General features: G+C 45.9%; 3 protein-coding genes across 3 annotated transcripts; all 3 read right to left on the reverse strand.

Annotated features, from left to right (window-relative positions):
* Positions 1–3,909: 3,909 nt before the first annotated feature.
* On the reverse strand, positions 3,910–5,907 carry LOC136974488 (uncharacterized). The gene is given in 3 exon segments (XM_067269398.1): positions 3,910–4,998; positions 5,418–5,766; positions 5,768–5,907. Coding segments are annotated over 3 exon segments (1,578 nt in total).
* Positions 5,908–10,499: 4,592 nt separating this feature from the next.
* Positions 10,500–11,377, reverse strand: LOC136974460 (U20-hexatoxin-Hi1a-like). Its single transcript, XM_067269370.1, has 5 exons — positions 11,345–11,377; positions 11,262–11,286; positions 11,117–11,156; positions 10,825–11,043; positions 10,500–10,757 (listed from the first exon to the last, which is right to left on the reverse strand). The coding sequence occupies exons 2-5, from the start codon at positions 11,283–11,285 to the stop codon at positions 10,618–10,620; spliced, it is 423 nt and encodes a 140-aa protein (XP_067125471.1). The 5' UTR covers position 11,286; positions 11,345–11,377; the 3' UTR covers positions 10,500–10,617.
* Positions 11,378–16,829: 5,452 nt separating this feature from the next.
* Positions 16,830–17,767, reverse strand: LOC136974461 (U20-hexatoxin-Hi1a-like). The gene is made up of 4 exons (XM_067269371.1): positions 17,730–17,767; positions 17,494–17,521; positions 17,189–17,413; positions 16,830–17,115 (listed from the first exon to the last, which is right to left on the reverse strand). Exons 1-4 carry the CDS (start codon positions 17,754–17,756, stop codon positions 16,964–16,966), a joined length of 432 nt encoding a protein of 143 aa, XP_067125472.1. The 5' UTR covers positions 17,757–17,767; the 3' UTR covers positions 16,830–16,963.
* Positions 17,768–18,433: the final 666 nt, after the last annotated feature.

Genomic DNA, 18,433 nt, shown 5'->3' on the forward strand with positions numbered 1-18,433 from the left:
CGCAACTTCGGTCTTAAGCGTGACTTAACCCGTATTAACTATTAGCTTTTATTACTGTATATCGGTTACTTTATTATATTTTAATATTTACGTGACGATACCTTTCGATTCGACTTTTATTTATAATTTATTAAGTTTTGTATTCGATCGACTAAAATAAGAAAATTCCACCTCATTAAGCGTACGAAAGTTCGGTAAACGTACGGTGTTTTGTTTATCGGAATGCGATAACATTCGACGTTGACAAGATTGCGACATTCGTTAAGCCGTTCGAATACGCTGCCGATATTTAGAGACAAACCGGCCCTATTATATATTATATCGTATAGCGGGCGTGGGCAAATGCGGCTCCGAGAGCCGCGCGTGGCTCTCTTTGAGTTACGCGCGGCTCTTGCCGAAAGCGCTATCCTTCCCGGCCTTACCGTACTATCCGCCGCGACGGTACGGAACTGCGGCTGCCGGGCGTTTTGCAAAACCTACATTTCGGCTCCCGCCGACTTCTCGCTCGCCCACCTCTGGCACCTAGGGTCGGGTCCGACGTCTTCTACGCGAAACTACGTGTATATACACTCGGCTCGATCGTAAAGTGTTTTAGCCGCGACTGCGCGGTCGTTTCCAAAATTGTCTTCTATACCGTATCGAAGAAAATTTTGCTGCCCGACCGTATAATCGACTATCGTGGAGGTATCCCTCGATTAACGCGGTTAATTAATTCTACCGCGCTACCGCGTAAAATCGAAATGGCTTTAATCGAATACGGTATCTGTGTTAAGTAAAGATGGCGTTTATAAAGGAATAATGTATTCTTTAAATGATAAAAGCGTAAAAATTAAAGTGTGAATGTATAAAAGTTTTTTAAGTATCGTACTTAAGACGAAGAACGTTTTCGACGACTGCGACAATGAACGAAGGGGCATTAAACGAGCGATCGTCTATTAGTAATAAATGGTGGAAAACGAATACAAATATATCCGCGGCTTTCTCGACAAAGAGACTAAAACGGATCAGATCACCGTACCGCCTAATGTTTGGCGAGCGAAAATTTATTTATTACACTAACGTTTTCGACCTCTAATATTATCCTAATACAAATATAGTTGGAGGAATGTAGACCGTATATTAAAAAAACCTGTTAAAATAAGCGACACGGTTTTCGAGAGAAGGAAGCCAAGGCGAGAGCGAATAACTTCCAGTTAGTAAGTCGAAGTTCCGAAAGACTTTATTAAGAGACTCGCGTAACTTTGCAAGATTCTAAACCGTTGTTGGCCACCGGATCGTCCGGCCGAAATCTACGGGGTCGGTCGAAAGTCCTTTAATACCCTCGTAAAGTAGAACTAAGTTGGGCGGAGAAACTTTTGTCACTATAAAAACATATTATATTTAGCTATACTTAGGGACGAGCATTTTATGTGTGTCGACATACGGCACGTGTTTCTATCGCGTCAAAATTCCCGCGCCCAACTCGGTGCTATTTTATAAGGGTATTAAGCGACTTCTGACTATCCTTATAAATGTATTAATGATTGAAAATAGGCGGAAAAATAGTGCTTAAATTAATTCTACGTTTTAATTCGGGGATGGCGAATATTTTTGAGCCCGCGTGCCACATAGCGAGCGTATTAAGCGTACTTGTGTTTAAAAATGTTTACGCGTGCGGAAGTTTCGGACTCGGAGTAACTATATTTAAATTCGGCCGAATGGCCGAGCGGTCAAAGCGGTATCTTATCGCTCTCGCGGATCCTAGACCAAATCCGGACGGACCGAAAAAGCCCCAAAAAATTTCCGGGTGGTGATTCGTTCCTCACTACCGGCCGTCCCATTGCGGGCTCGCTAGATAAAAGAGCCCTCTTAGTGCCCACGGGGCGAAAAGAGTTTTAAAAAACTATATTTAAATAAATAAAATAATATGCTGTAATTAGAGTAAATATAAAGAAGCCGATCGAAAAAGACGATAAACCGAAATGGCATAATACGTTACGTGCCGGACGATTTCTCCGACGTGCCACTTTGGGCACGCGTGCCATAGGTTCGCCACCTCCGTTTTAATTGTATTAAATTAATTTAAATTTTAAACAATGCCGCCGTAGTATATTGCGAAGGATCGATGTTTAATTAAATTATTAATACAATCACTAGATAAAACCTGGACATCTCTAATCCGAGCAACGCGAACGACAGAAATGAAAGAAAAAGAGGCAGAATTAATGGAAATATTAATATTGAGTAACGCGGAGAGAATGTTTTCTACGAATTAACACGAAGATTTATACTTAAACATCAACGGTTAGAAAAAAATCGACGTCGCGATATAAAATTTTAATAATCGTCAGCTTAAGCAAAAAAGCGGATCGAAGTCGATAGAAAACCGGTTTGTTGTATAGAGAATAAGACAAGGCCGAAAATTCACACGCCGGATGCGAGAGAGATTTAAATAGGTGAAATTGTTCGTTTTAATCGGTAAATACGTAACAAATAACAATCGTTACGACAGCGAATCGAACGAGGTCAGAAACGAATATCGACGGAGTTAGATTACGGCATTACATTTTAACCGGGGCTGCGGAGTCGGTAGATTTTTACACGACTCCGACTCCGACCGGGGCGGACGACTTACGACGTCGTCACGCGACCTCGGAATATTAACGTCGATAAATATAGTTATAATAAAAATAGAACGTAGAAACTTTTTTATTCCAAAGCTAAAATATTCCTCCTAGTAACGAGTCAATAGGATAATCTTTACTTTTCTGGCCGTTATATATACCGGAGGAAAAGTTTAACCATCGTTCGAAAAATGATCCCACCCGAAATTTTTGCATTTCGTGGACTCGGGGCACCTCGAAATGTCGAGATACGCAAAAGATTCGGTTTCTTTTCCTGTATGTACGAATGCTAGACCGTATGGTAATATATAAGTATACGGATACATTAAAGTTAAGAATGAGAAATACAACGCTCTGGTTGGAGGGTGGCTTATTTTTCAGAGATTGCTATTTTTCCACGTTGATTAATTTATTATTTTTCGTCTCTCTTATAAACCGAATCACTCCTTACAAAAAACTCGCTTCTATTAAGTCGGCATTGGCCGAAGCTCTTAAATCGTATTTAATAATTTTAAGAGCGGAAAATAAACGCTCTGCCGAAACTCGGTCGGTGACGATGCCGTGACAATCGATGCCGTATTTTGGATAAGGTCTGGATAGTGCGGTATCGCCGTTTTAACATCCAAACTCGAGAGTGGTCGATGCGAATTATTATTTCCAGTGAATAGCAAATATCGTCTTCAAATTTTGTAAGATTTCCTTTTCTATCTGTACTCGTATTAGAACTAAAGCTAAATTTTGACGGTAGAGACCAGTTTTTATACTAAAAAAAAAAAAAAAAAAAAAAAAAAAAAAACTAGCGATGAGCCAGATGTTGCTGGCGCAAAAAGTAACGATAACGAAGATTAAGATATTTAGATTATAGCCGATTTACCCGTTTTCGCCGGGTGCAAGAATTAGGTCCTCTCCCTTCCGAGACTAATTAGAGAATTTTTACGCGGGTCTAAAGTAAGATGACCGGACGTCCCGGATTTGGGTCGTTAGTCCCGCATCGAACGCCGTCCCGGAGAGTGTCCCGCATTTGGTCACGTAACATTTTCGACATATTCGGTAGTTGTCGAGAGCGCAAAGTCGTCGTTTTCTTTTACTACTAGTAGCCCGGGACGTCCCCTAGTGGGCGTTTTAGCAGCGACGGTGTCGTTCCGTGGTATAAATAATAAACTCGTATCGATAATTCAATAATAAACCCTATCGCAATAATAATATACCGAATTTATTTTTATGTTCTTGTTCTTGTTCTTGTTCGCGGGTTTATATTGGAAGGTGTGGCCGTTGTCGGCTTTTCTTCCGATGCGCCGCCTGGTGGCTAGGCGAAGCGGCCAGTCTTATATATGTACCGCTCGAGGGCTGAGATGTGGTGGCGCGGGTCTATGCCCGCGTGTGGCCGGTAAAGTTGGCTGAGGTGACGAATTTGGTGCGGGTCCAAAGAGAGGGCTTGGCCCGACTCCCGACGGGCCTCGTCGTACGCCGGACACACCGGCCAAAAGTGGTCGAGGGATTCCTCCTGCCCGCAGTGCTGGCAGTCCGGAGAGCGGCTAAGGTGACGTGAAAAAAGAAAAGATTGAAGAGGCGCCGTATTTGTACGTAGCCTCGCCAAAAGCGATTCCGCACGGCGCGAGGAGGCCAGACGGTAGGGCCGAGGGGAGAACGGCCAAAAGTGTTTCCTCCCCTTGTGCCGGAGAGCTGCCGACCAATTGTCGGTGAGAGCGAGCACGATCTTGTCCCTGTCGAGCCGTCGTAATTCTCTCGGGGTCGGGGAGCGGCGCCGGGAGCCGGTAAGATCGGCGTGGCTGGCTGCCCTATCGGCCGCTTCGTTAATCCGAATGCCCGAATGTCCCGGGATCCAGACGAGGTCCACGGGGGCAGTAAACCTGCTGACCGTAGATGCGATATCTGAGATGATGGCCGTCGAAGAAAAAGAGACGTTCGCGATTGCCTGCAGAACTGAGCGGCTGTCTGAAAAGATTACAGTCGGGCGATTATGTTGGGAGGCGATCGTCAACGCTCGCTGAATCCCGATTGCTTCTGCCGTAAAAACGCTGCAGGCGTCGCGGAGGCGCCAAGTCTTCCGGATACCATCATTTGAAATGACGATGCCGATCTGAGTCCCGAGAGTAGTTTTCGATGCATCGGTACCGATGCAGTACCTGTCGTACCGTAGTTTAGCGTGGAGCTCGGAGTAACGGCTTTTCAAGCCCTCGGCGTGGTCTGCACCCGCTGCGGACCACTCATTGAGGTGGACCTTGGGCCGGACCCGATCTGCACACGGGGGGTGGAAATTCTGACGGTAAAGGCTGGCGACCGGGAGACTCTCGTTAGCGAAATGGGTGAAGACTTGGTCGACGTAAGGAGACTGAAAACGGCGCCAATGGTAAAAGGCCGGACTGGGAGCCGCCTGGAAAAGGTGGAACAGAGGGCTTAATGGACCCCGAGACAAGTGGGTTACCGCATGCGCTATCGCTCTATGGCGAAGGCGAAGCTGAAGCGGAATATACCCTGTTTCCGTGTAGAGGGAGATCAGGGGGGGGTCGATTTGGGGACCCCCAGCGCGGTACGAAGGGCCTCGTGTAATGGGCGCTCCATACGGCTAATGCTGGAGGGCGGAGCCCCCTCCAGGAGCGGGGCGCCAAATTCCGCCATTGGGCGTAGCACCGAGTAGACAAGGCGCAAGAGGTCGGCGGTCCGAGCCCCATTTTGGCGGGAAGCAAAGTACTTTAAGTAAGAGCAGGACCGCGTAAGTTTGGTCCGGAGAAATTGGGCATGGTTGTCCCAGGTGAAAGTTTGTGAGAGTTAGAGGCCCAAGACCCGGACTACCCTTTGCTGGGGGATGGTCCCCGAACTGAGGGTGAAAGCTAAAGGTGAGCGATTGGTTTTGGCCAAAAAGTCCATTGACGCGCTCTTGGTCGCAGAAAAGGACATGCTCCACCCCGACGCCCAATGTTCCAAGTGGTCTAAAGCTTGTTGGGCGTGGGCGTGGGCCCTGGTAGGGCTCGAGCTGGCAGAGAGAAGAAAGATGTCGTCGGCATATACTATCACCGAAACATCCGGTGGAATAGCCCTCCAGATATCGGCCATATATAAGGTAAACAGGAACGGGGCCAGTACACTCCCCTGAGGGATCCCTTGCCGAAAAGGGCGGGGATGGGAGAGAAAACCATCGCCAGCGAACCTGGAATTGGCGGTCTAGTAGAAACGCTTTGAGCCAAGAAAGAAACCTGCCCCCGATGCCATAAGACCGGATCTTGGCCAGGAGGCCCTGCTGGCTGACCGAGTCGTAGGCCCCCTCCAAGTCGAGGGCCAACATAAAAACCCACTTTCGTTGGGCCCGAGCCACTGCGACCTGATGGTGAAGGAGGAGCAAAGCTTCCTCGGCGCCCCTATAGGGCAAGAACCCAAAGTGGTGTGGGTGGAAAAAGGAGGAACTAGCCGCAGAAAGAGGGAAACGGTGCAGAACCATTCACTCGAAGAGCTTGGCCATATGGGAAGTTAGCGAAATTGGCCGATAGGAGGCGCAATTAGTCGCCGGGCGGCCCGGTTTGCGAATAGGAATTATATGGGCTAACTTCCACTCCTGGGGGCATGTCCCCGCCAACCATGCTCTGTTCAAGGCCACCAGGAGGGCTGCAAGGCCGGACGAAAGGAATGCACGAATGGTCTGGGCCTGAATGCAGTCCGGGCCCGGAGTGGTTGGGCGAAGGCCTCGAAGGGCCCGAAGCAACTCCGCTGGACAGAACGGGCCGTCCTCTAGGGTTAGCTGGTCGCTGTGGTACGCTGTGATTGGGGCGAACGCGCTCGATGGGCGGTTCCGACCAAAGTAGGTGGCCAGCGCCTCTGCTTGCTGGGCTGGCAAAGTGATCTCTTCTGTCGTCCGCAAAATGAGGTGAGACGGCGCGTCCACGGGCGTGCGGAGGCGGCAAAAAATCCTATAGATCGTGGACAGAGAAGGAGGGGAGGAACAGAGTCGGCCCCACCACTCCCGACGTGCTTGTCGAGACTGCCGGCGGAGCAGGGCACTGAGATGTTTGTAGCGGGTCCAAAGGGTCAAGGAAGCAGATTGGCGGGCTTTACGAAATGCCCTTTGTTTCTTTGCCCGAAGGAGGCTACACGCCGGAATCCACCAAGGTGGGGACCCAGGGGGAGGAGGGGCGCGCCACACCAAACAGTCCTCCACAGCCTCCCGAAGCAGGCCGGCGAACTGGGAGTACGAAGGGGGGCGGTGGGCCAATGATGAAATGGAGTTCTCAAGCCAGGTGGGGAAGCTGGACCAGTCAGTACTACAGCGAAAACGTACCCGAGGCCCCTGCCGGGGTGCTAGAGCAGTAATGGTTAGAGAGACTGGGGCATGATCGCTTGATAGGGTGTTTGAGAGGACGTCCCAAGTAGTCGAGCCGAGCAAGTCCGGAGAGCAAAATGATAAGTCGAGCGCTGAAGCGCTAGAGGCGCTGAACCGGGTAGGAACTCTCAAGTTCAGGCAACAAAGGTCTGCCGTTGAAAACCAATCGAAGAGCGCGCGTCCCGCCGTATCAGGGCGGATGCAGCCATCGTCCCAGTAGGGATGGTGCGCGTTCCAATCGCCGCAAATGATCTGAGGGCGAAAGCATGATGTCCCGAAGCATGGTGTCTAGATCCATGTCCGGCTGAACGCCTTGAGGGGCATAGACGTTCACGACGGAAAAAGGGCCCCTTGGGAGAAAAATCCTGAGCTCCTGGGTCTCCAGGCCTGCGATTCCCGGGTTGACCAGAAGGAGGCATGCGGGAATGGCTGTCGCCACCGCCGCTAAAAGACCGCCGCCGCGGGAATTGGGTCGGTCACACCGGAAAATGGTGAACCCAGGGAGGGAGAAGGAGACTGACGGGACAAGCCACGTCTCCTAAATTAAGAGGACATCTACCCCGCGGAGCCATGGTTTCGCCAAAAGAAGGTCCTTCTTTGCACATAGGCCTTATGCATTCCAGTGAACGATGCGAAGGGCCGAATTGAATTGGGCCGGACTAGGCATTATGTGCCGATTGTGCTGACTGACAGTGACGAAGTTTTACCTTTTCCGCCGGGTTGGCAGAGCCAAAGTCTTCCAACGATACCGTCCAGGTTGGGCCAGGCGGGAAGGAAAGGTCCATGTCTGATGCTGGCCCGTCTGAATCGGAAGTTGCCTTTGGGGCCGCCTTCCTCTGTTTATTACCTTTTTTCTTTCTAGGCGGGCCAGAGAGCGTTGGGCGTTCCTCCTGCTGCGGTGGACATTTTTGAGCCTGGGGGGTAGGCAATTGCTGGGGTTGTGGCAAGTCGTCCTCGGGGGGAAGGAGTTCCGATTCCCTAGTGGGAGAGGTAGACCGAAATTCTGATCTAATTTCTCGGAGTTCTGCCCGTAGCGAGTCAATGGCCGCTTCCAGCCGGGCGATTCGCCGGGTCAGGGTTTGGTGGTCCGAGCCCCGTGCTTGGTCGGCCTCATGGGTAGTCTCTACCCTACTGCCGGGTCCACTCTTGGCCTTCGGAACCTGGAGGGGTTTAGGCTTTGCCACCACCTGGGCATAGGATGATTGCTCCGCAGGCCGGAGACGCTTAGCCTCCGCATGCGAGCAGCGGTGGATAACACTCAATTTGAGTAGCCGCGCTTCCGAAAGGTATGCCAGGCAGTTGGACGAGTCCACCCGGTGAGGGCCCCTGCAGCGAACGCACTTCTCCGCCGGGCGCGAGCACCCCGCGGGGTCGTGGTCCTCCCCGCAGTTTAGGCAACGACGGCGCCCACGGCAAGAAGCCGGAGCGTGGCCGAAAGTAAGGCAGCGCCCACAGAATCTGGGCTTGGGATAGAATCGCTCGTTGCAAGACCGCTGATAGTACAGTTTCACCGACTCGATCGGGTCCGCACTGGCAACGGAGAAGTAAACTAGGGGCCACCTCTGCCCGGTCGATGTCTTTCCGCGTGAAGCGGTGCACCTCGACAACAGGCAACGTGGCCTCCACGAGCAGTTCGTAAATCTCGGACGCGGTTAGCGAGACATCCATTCCTCTCAAGAGATACGCCGTCTGGGAGCATTCCGGGGCAAACCTGCCCCGCACCGGCAAATTCCCAAGAGACGTCAGAGCGAGAGCCGTTTGGGCGGTGGAGAAGTCTCTTGTTTTCAACAGGAGAAGCCCACTCCTGGAATAACGAACATCTTCGATGAGCTCCGGGCGTGAGAACCGCGTCCGGAGTGCGGCGTGTAGCTCGGCCGGACGTAACCGACAAAGGGAGCCCTGGCCCTCCAGGAAAATTTAGAACAAGAAGTCCGATGGGAGGGACGGCCGAATAGAGCGAAGTTTATCCGCCTCCACGAAAGGAGCCAAAAACCGCAGTCCCGAGAGAGCGGGTCCCCCGGGCTTGACTCCGGGGGCCGGAGGCGAATGCGCGGGGGGCGAGGACGCCTCCGAAGCCATGGAGCAGTCCACGCTGATTATACCCGTGAATCGCACTACCACCTGGGAGAAAGCTGGGAAAAATTTTTATTCCGGAAATCTTTTTCCGATGCCGAAGTCGCCACTCGGGACACCAGCCACCAGGAAGAAATCACTGCCTGGGAAAGAGCAAACACCAAACAGTCGAAAAGCCACCAAAATCTCCCAAAAAACCAAAGTATGAAAGAAACCAAAAAGCACAAGTCTAGCACTCGAATCTCCTTACGATTCAAACGTCGCACCAAAACCTGTACGCCATCTTGGATCCAGAAGAAAACACGTGTTTACCGAATTTATTATTAATTTAAATAATTTCTAGAGGCGCCTCTAGTGGCCGTTCTAGGCATACTACGACAGATATACCAACGGCGCCGTCGAGTTGTGGAAAAAAAAAAACAATTTTTTTTCTATAAAGAATTATTTTTAAGTTCATTTATGTATTTATATATTTTTCTACTAAATTATTTATTAATGAATTAGTTATTATTATAATATATATGTATGTCGGAGGTCCACCCCATTTTTAGCTCCCGCAGTCCAAAAGCTTCCGACATTTCAACCTAAATATCCGGTCACTTTAGTCTAAAGGTATGTTCGATTTTTCGCAAAAACGCAAAATACCGCGTCTAAAATAGTACGGTAGAAACGGAGTTCTTCGGGGTAATCCTTAACTTTCTCCCTCTTTACCTCCTGAGAAAGGAATTTCGAAGAATTCCTTCTTAGTGCGCATTCTTACGATGTACGGTAACTGTGTACCAAATTTCGACTCTTAACCGTTCGAAATCCGAGCTTATCATTATTATTATTAACCCATCTGGATTATATTATAAGATTGCCAATGCTAATAACGAGTAAAATATTCATTAAGTCCGACCACGCCGGAGATGCGACGCGCGACTCCTTCTACGTCCGTACCCCGTCGACCTTTAATAAAGAACCAAAGTTTAATAGCATTAACACCTTTTATACACACGCTACTGCGCCAAATTTTGTTTCTTAAACTTAATACTCGTTTCGAGATATCGTTTAATAGTTCGGAACAGAATAAAGAAATTAAATTAGACTCCAGCGCGAATTTTTCCCTTTATTTGACATTTTTTAGGTCGGAGAGTCGAGTGTGACGCGATTCAAATACTTTTTTGTTTTTTATATACGTAACGAGTTGGGAAAGTAAAAAGGAGTCGGAGTCGGGGGATTTTTGGCCACTCCGACTCCACAGCCCCGATTTTAACTCGTCGATTCGTCTTAAAAGTCGAGATAAACGACTCGGTCACATTCGACCTTAGTTTGAGTCCGAATAAAAAGAAATTAAATACCTTAAAAATCGACGTTTTTAGTGAAATCGACGGTTTTAAGGTTAATCTAAACTGTCGAGACCGGTAAAAATAATATCTAGTTATGGCCGAACCACTAAAAATAGTATTTCGTAATTAATCGGTTACGATTACGTAAGAGTTATAACGCAGTTATAGTCTTTAAAAATCCTTTTAATATACACGGCACAATGCGTTAACATATTTTAATGTATAATTTAAGGATTTACAACATTATTTACATTTAAGTAACGATTTGCGTAAATGTAAATTAACAGTCCATAGCGTTTTTGTCTAATAATTTGTTGCCGCGTTCGTCGACGCACCAGCAACTACCGACGGATCCCCAGCACTGAGTACGACTGTAGGTACCGTCTTTCTCGCACTGAGGTCTGTAGTTTCCTATTAGATCTAGAAATAAATGTCGTTTAGTATAAGCGATTAAAGCCGGCCGCAAAACGTAGAAAACTGTACTTACGACGACTGACGGCCAGATCGCGAGCTCTCATACATTCGCAGTGTTTGACGATAGCCGACATCTCGACGATGGCGCTTCCGTCTTTTCTGACGCACTGGCAAAATTTATTACCGGGAAAGCATTGTTTGGGCGCGTATTCTCCGTTTTCGTCACATTCCGGCACAATTTTGACTAGACTGTTCTCTTCTAAAGCTTTCTCTCTCGAAATCTGACAGGCGGCTGAAATATTCAAGTAAAATTAAGCCCGGAAAAAGCGACCGTAGTTAAGTAAATGCGGAAACGATCGACGTACTTTTGTCGGATAAAGCTCTACCTAAAACGGCGGCCAAGCACTAAAATATAGAAAAATCACAAATTATATTTTTGAAAATTAAAAATATTAAAATGAACTTTAATAGTAATAATTGTTATTTAAATACGATAAACGGTGAACTCACGAGGAAAGCGACAAAGGTTTTCATCCTAAAATTATATTTACAAAATTTTATGCGTATAAAATGAAAGATAAAACTGTCTTTACTTTTACTCGATTATCGATATAATTCTGCTGTCGATGCGAGAGAACGACATACGCTGCCGCGCAATTTTATAGGAAAAATTTATCTCGTACGCACCAGTTTCGTTCTCAGACCTTGCTTTTTTAATCTTCGTTTTATCGAAACAGTTACGCCCGTGTAAAGTAAAACATCTGCCGCGTTAGTCGACGAATCGAATCGGGAAAAATGAAAATTATCAGCCGTTCACAATTTTCGGACAGCAAAATAGTACGTCTCCAATAAAACAAATAATGTCAAATTATTATTTTAATCAGATGCGCGCGAATGTATTTATTTGTTATTAAAATCGCTTGTATAATCCGGGTTCGAATTCGAGTCGGAATTTCGTTGCGTTTAAAGGTATTTCGATTCGATGGCGTAAAGTCGGTCGCTATCGATCCCGCTTTAACGTTAGCCGACTCCGGTGTACTACGACCTATTTTTAAAGAACGAATTTACGGACACGCGGTTTACCATCCGCCGATGTTAATATAGCCGATCGGCGTATATCTTTCGCTAATGTTATCTGGCTATTTACCGAACTTCCAGCCCCGTATTCTGTAATATATCGATCTCGATGGAATCCGGTATCGAATCCTCGTCAATAAAGGTCGATTCCAATATAATTAGGCCCATCCGCGATACGTGAAATTGAGACGGTGCGTGACAAACACCGGGTTCCGGGTGGTGGATAAAATTCGTGTACTCTTGTGATTTTTTTGTAATTACAATACGAAAAATTCGGGTCGGATATTTCGTGTCGATGCCGATCGAACTAAAAACCAAAAATATGAATTATGCGTTAAGAGTTCGCAAACGGGATTTCGATCATTGCGCGGATACGAGAAAATTACTCTTTGTACAGAAAACAGTTAAGAAGGCGTATAGACATAGCGCTTATGAAAATCTACAGTGTTTTGAAATAATACGCATAGCAAATTTATAATTATTATTATTTTACTCTTTCCATCTCGAAGGCAGAATGAATGAATGAATGAATGAATGAATAATAATAATAATAATAATAATAATAATAATAATAATAAATAATATATCCGGGTTTTCGTCACCAATTCCTTTGTTTTTTCCTTTTTCTCTTCTTTAACTCTTTCCTCCCCGTGGACGCTAAGATGGCCGTTTTTAGCGAGCCAGGACCAGAATTTTCGGAACCGGTCGTTCACCATCCGACCTCGGCCTGTCCCAGGCCGAGGCCGGATGGTGAACGACCAAATGGGACAGCCAGATGGTGAACGACCAGTCCTGGTATAAAATTTCCAGTTTCTGATCCATACCGAATCCTCTTCTTCCAGCAGTTTTTAAAAGTACACAGTGTTTAATATACTAGTCGAGCTTATTCGCAATTATCGCGTGTCCAAAAAAATATCGATCGGCGGAATTTTGCCATATCAGATTATTACAAAAGGATTGCGGGTAATGGCTACTTTTAGGGAGAGTATCGAAATTCCGGATTACTGAGTATTAAACTCGGTCACCCGGAATTTTCCATAATCCTGCTTTCAATTTTAATTCTTAATAAAAACCATTGACAGAAAATCCTCGTTAGTCCGAAATTTTCGAATTTCGAAAGATCCGAGATTTACAGCGATACGTCGCTTTTCGTCGATAATCCGTCCGAAACCGACGAAAACCCAGGCAATTATTTCCGTACGAATCGATGCAAATCCAATTAATTCGCTCTACACACTCCAAAATACGTACCAAAAACACATTTTATACGGAATTAATATAGCGTTAAATATTAAAAGCGATAAGAAATCAATATAGAAAGACTAATTTAATGGAAAGCGATGGAATTGTTTGGCTAGACGCGCGGGGTAATGTCTCGTCTCGTAGAAGTTAGTCGGACACGAGTTTCTAGCCTATATCGCCCCGTGGTAAAGCGTGACGTAATTGTCACGTAGTGGTAGTTGTACGCGATTATGACGGTCGTGTCGCGGGAAATAATGTCTTCCGGGAGGTCCGTTTAAGGGTAACTGGCCCCTATTCGGGCGTTACGGACGTGGAGAAAACCCGGAAAAGTCCGCGCGACCAGCCCGTCCCGGCCGAGCGCGTACCCGCGACCGAACTCCCGGTGTTCGGGGAACGGAACCGTCGGCCGACGGTAGGCCGTGGCGGGGTAACGCTTACGGAACGAGAAATAACGCCGCACCGAGCCGGAAAACGAGTGGGTCGCTCTTCGTTTTCGCAAAATTAGCGGCGAGGTCACTCGGGCACGCCGACGAAATCCGAGGCAATCGACGAAAACCAATACCGACGATAACCGAGGTATTACTGTACATATTTCCGTACAGTGTGTCAAATGCCGCGTAACCGATGTAATTTATTAAGCGAACGGAATGCTGTTACGTGTACGCGATTCTATTTTCGTTAATTATTAATCGATAATAATACAAATAAACTGCGGATAAATGGCACGTGTCGGGTGACAAGCCGGCAGCTCTCCAGATAGGTTTATAAAAAGTAAAGCGAATTAGTAGAAATGTAGTCAAAATTATTTTCAAGCGGCCAAAAGTAGCCTAGAGTCCTACAAACTTCTCGATCCGCTACTCGATGCCCAATCGCGCGATCCCTTATTTTACGAAGCGAGAGAGAAAACGGGTAGTTCGTCAAGGTGTTACTGTAAAAGCAAAGCCGTATTGATCGGATTAGAGTTGTTCTCGTTCTATTGTCACTAACGCTCGGATATAAACCAACGATATCGAAATAACGGCAAAGTTGTACGAATCGATTTTATTATTACAAAATCAAAAATATCTCGAATCTAATTATTAAAATGCGAACGATCTCCGCGGTCGCAACTAGTCACGCCACGTATCTTAATTACTCAGATGTTTTCTTCCACGTCCTTGGCCTCTTTACTTATCAATGATAATATTTTATCACTTTTATTAAACGAATATTATTACATAAATTTTCTAATTTAGCAAATATTCAAATAATTTTTTTTTTTACAATTATTAACGCAGGAAATGAAAACGGCTGCAGATACCGTTATGCATTAAAGTACGGGTGGCGCGGAAGTAACTAAACCGTTACAAAATCTGGATTTCTATCTCTACTCTCGCTAATCCGGTTATACCTCGCGCGGATGGCCGAGGGGGCGACGAAGTTTGTCAATCTGCCAGTTACGAAGCCGGAGTAAATTCGGACGATAAAAAATGATATACGCCGTCTCTTCATTTTGTAATAGAGCGCGTTTCTTTACGCTTCCGATTTATTTACGAATGTACAGTACTTTAATCAGTCCGAAAATGATATCGCGCGTGACTATACCGAGTGGTGTTAAAATGTATCGAACAAAATCGACATCGACGACGATTCTTGCCAGCGCATTTAATATTTATTTTCCAGACACGTAACCTACCTACCGTATACGTACAGTTCGTAGAAGCTACGTACGCTTTGAGAATGAGAAACCTAGTTTTTAGGTGCGAGAAAATATATCAGTCACGTATGTTACGAAACACAAGACGCCTGTCGTGTAACGAAGTAGGCCTAGTATTCGTTCCGTACAATACAATATACCTAAAGTTTTCCAAAAGACACCGCGTAAGACATTCGGAGCCTTCGGCGCCAGACAATTTTTGCTTGGCAGAATACTACCGCCACGGATTATTATCAGATAATTTCGAATTATCCGCTACTGGATTAACGACTTTTTAAAATTCCTCGCCTACGTTTATAAGTGACGGTCGACGCCATTTCGCGAATAACTCGGCAGTTTATTTTTTGCCCATTTTATTGTATATATTTTAATGTTATATCAACTTCTCGTAAACGATTTTTTTCAATTTATGTAATCTCTTATTAATTTTTCTCCGTTTCGTAAAGGCACGTCTATCGAGTTTTCGATTTGATCGAGACGAGACCGGATATGGAAACTTCGGGGCGGGAGCCCGATTAACCGTATACGAACTTCCGACGCAAACCGGAAGTCGCGTTATTTTAATTCGAACCGTTTCCCCGGAAAGGAGTTAGATAATGACCGGCACGACTTTGTCGCTAACGGGAAAAGTACGACGTACGGGGGCAAACCAATTTCGAATTCGCTTCGATCTCGGACGAATTACGAAAACACTTTCCGGACTATTTACGTCTTTTTTGTCGCGTGAGTACGATCGTCGGCATTAAGACAAACGTAATTCGAAACCGCTCGACGTTTACTTTCAACTAGTAACGTTTCGTTTAAACTAAACATTCTAAAACGAAGAACGATGCGTTAAATTTCGCAACTGTTATAATTAAATCACGCGTTTATTTCGGACACCCGCATTGAAACTTTCTATTCGACCCGATGTAACTTTTACTTATTAACCACGACATCGGAAGGCACGGCCGTACCGATTATAATGTCTTTATATCTTTATAAAGCCTACGAGACTAAATGTAAGTACTGTTTTACGAGTATCGGATATTTTAAGAGAGATTTAAAATTGCAGCCCGGCATTGCGACGATGTGACCAAAAATAATCGCTCCTAGTTATTTGTGGAAAACTTGCGAAAACCGCTGTTAAAATTTCCCGATAATTATCGTAAAACCGTGTCCTTTTCCGAGTTTCTTCCGCATTCCGTACTTGGATCGGGGCCCGACCCGTAGGGAGGGACTCTTCTGGCGACGCATTGCGATTTATCGTCGCATCTCCGGTATCGAAATTTCATTTATTCCGAATTGCCGAAGCCATCCTTTGAGAAAACGACTCGTCCCCGCTTTTAGACAAATCGGGAAACGTCGGGGATTTACTTACCTATTATAACACGTAAAAAGACAGACACGCGTGTCTATCTTTTTATACGTTATAACAGGTAAGTAAAAAGACAAGGCGCGGAATAAAGATTTTACAGCGGAGAAGAACTCGGTCCGTGACCGAAGCCGGGTGGCGGCTGGCTAATTGACGTCGGATCGGGACGGGTACATTACGGCGACTCGTCACTCCGCGCGAGCGGTGAATTTTTACATTTCTTCTAAAACTTTCTCGAACTTACGTAATAAACAGCGTGCAATGTATAATACGTTAACGTATATAGGATCACCTCTTACCGCTAGAAGCACTAAAAGGTCCGTTTACACTAGTCCAATAGCGGGCTGGTGAAATTAAACTAATTTCTGCGATTGGGCTTATAATGTTCGCGGTTTACGGAAGCCCGTCGAGCGAACAGAGCGAGCTTTTTCGGCAGCGACTCGAATTGAAAAAACCGAAACGTTTTGCAAAGTATTGTTTCGACCGACTCGATGAAAATGTGCAAAATGACGCGTCGTGACGAAAGCCGAATTTTAAAATTCGATTTACGACCGGAGATATCGAGGGTCGAATCGGGTTAGCGAACGAAGAAGACGGGAACGACCACCGACTTTATACGCCTTACGATGGTAATTTCGAACCGGTCTCGCGATACAAATGACACACTCGAAGGTTATTTACAATCTACAATCGTTCGACTTTATTTAAGTATTGTACAATTATAAAAGTAATTTCAAAAATGCATTTTTCGCACATTCCGCGAATCATAAACTACCGGATATTTTAAGTACGGTCTGCGTTATAAATTTGTTAAGAAACTCGTGTTCGAAATACAAATAATAACTATTCTTCGCATTCGATTTTATTTCTCGTTTCTTTCGTAAGTTTGTTGCCGTCTTTATCGACGCACCAACAAGCTCCGGTGCTGGCCCAACATTGCTTTCGTTCGTAAGTACCGTCGACTCTACACTGAGGGACGTAAGAACCTATCAAATCTGTAAAGAAATATAGAAAATCTTCGGGACTCGTTCTAAGTATACGCTATTTTAAAACGAACGGAGTTCTTACTATCTTTTTCCGCAGAAGCTTTATCCCTGACACATTCGCAAGCTTTGATTTTTCTGGACGGCGAAGTCAGGGGACGACCCTTCTTGTCCCAACACTGACAAAAACTGTGATCCTTGTGACACTGGAGTCCTTGGTAATCGCCATTTTCGTCGCATTCCGGGACGACCAATCCTATGGCTTCGTGATCCCGTTCTCTCTTTCGGTGTTTTTCGCATTCGGTTTCGGCTTGAAATTGCAAAGACGAGTACGAATATCTAATTTTTAGAAATTTATATCTAAATAGCGGCAAAGTTTAAATTAAATACCTTTTACGTAAATAAGAAACACGGCGATCTGTCAAAGAAGCAACGGGTGGTGAAAATTCGATATAAAATATTTCCGGTTAACGTTACCCGCGGTAGCCGACGGGGCGGGGGCGCGCGTTCCGACCTAATACTTCGGTGGCCAATAATTACGGTAATTTATTAGAGTAGGTTAGGTTAGGCCGCGCGGGTAACGTTAACCGTATTCGTAACCGTCGATAGTTTCGATAATTTCTTACGCCGAGGAGAACGATCGTCCACTTCATCTTCGGAGTCGAACCGTCTTAAAAATAAAAATTATTCTCACAAAACGAATTCGAATTTAATATTATAAAAGTTAAATCGAACTTACCGGGTGGCGGACGAGATATAACCGTGCCCGGGTCCCGCCGTCTTCTTATATTTTCGTATCTCGAAGACAAATGCAATTTTTCGCACGACCGTTTTATCGTTCGATTAAAATAGATTTTTGATATTTCGTTCGTTATCGTTCGACTACGTCGCGCGGCCCACGCGAATTCCGGACGAAATTTCTTTCGCCGTCGTCGTTTCCGGGTCCGACCCCGGATCGAACGGTCGAACTCGGGCCAAAGACGTATTACTCGCGCCGTCGAATCGCCAACGGTATTTAGTTTTTCGTCGTTAAACGCGTTAACGCTCGAGTACGTTCCGTTCGATTTCGTTAAGCGCCGATAACTATTCGTTTTAGCGTCGTCGTTTAAGCCACGATTATTAAAGCGAATACGTCGGTTTTTTCTTCGATTTTCCTGCCTAAAATTAGCCCATATTTAGATTACGGTCGTAAGTTTCCTTTTATTTCCTAATTCCTTTTATTTTAATAACAATTTTCTTTCGTTTGTGCGGGACGACTCGTAGGCCGTTTATACTTAAACGGACATTTTCTTTAGATCGAAAGGACCGGCGCTTTTATTAATCCGAATCC

Source organism: Centruroides vittatus, unplaced genomic scaffold (genome assembly GCF_030686945.1).
Source record: "Centruroides vittatus isolate TY-2023 unplaced genomic scaffold, ASM3068694v2 contig_349, whole genome shotgun sequence".
NCBI lineage: Eukaryota > Metazoa > Arthropoda > Arachnida > Scorpiones > Buthidae > Centruroides > Centruroides vittatus.

What these genes read in the sequence shown, in the direction of transcription:
- LOC136974460 (XM_067269370.1), bottom strand. Translation starts at nt 11,285, where the DNA reads ATGAAAACCTTTGTCGCTTTCCTC. An exon ending in TAGAGCTTTATCCGACAAAA is followed by an intron (nt 11,044 to 11,116) that starts GTACGTCGATCG and finishes TGAATATTTCAG; the next exon opens with CCGCCTGTCAGATTTCGAGA. An exon ending in CGATCTGGCCGTCAGTCGTC is followed by an intron (nt 10,758 to 10,824) that starts GTAAGTACAGTT and finishes ATTTATTTCTAG; the next exon opens with ATCTAATAGGAAACTACAGA.
- LOC136974461 (XM_067269371.1), bottom strand. Translation starts at nt 17,756, where the DNA reads ATGAAGTGGACGATCGTTCTCCTCGGC. An exon ending in GTTTCTTATTTACGTAAAAG is followed by an intron (nt 17,414 to 17,493) that starts GTATTTAATTTA and finishes TGCAATTTCAAG; the next exon opens with CCGAAACCGAATGCGAAAAA. An exon ending in AGCTTCTGCGGAAAAAGATA is followed by an intron (nt 17,116 to 17,188) that starts GTAAGAACTCCG and finishes ATTTCTTTACAG; the next exon opens with ATTTGATAGGTTCTTACGTC.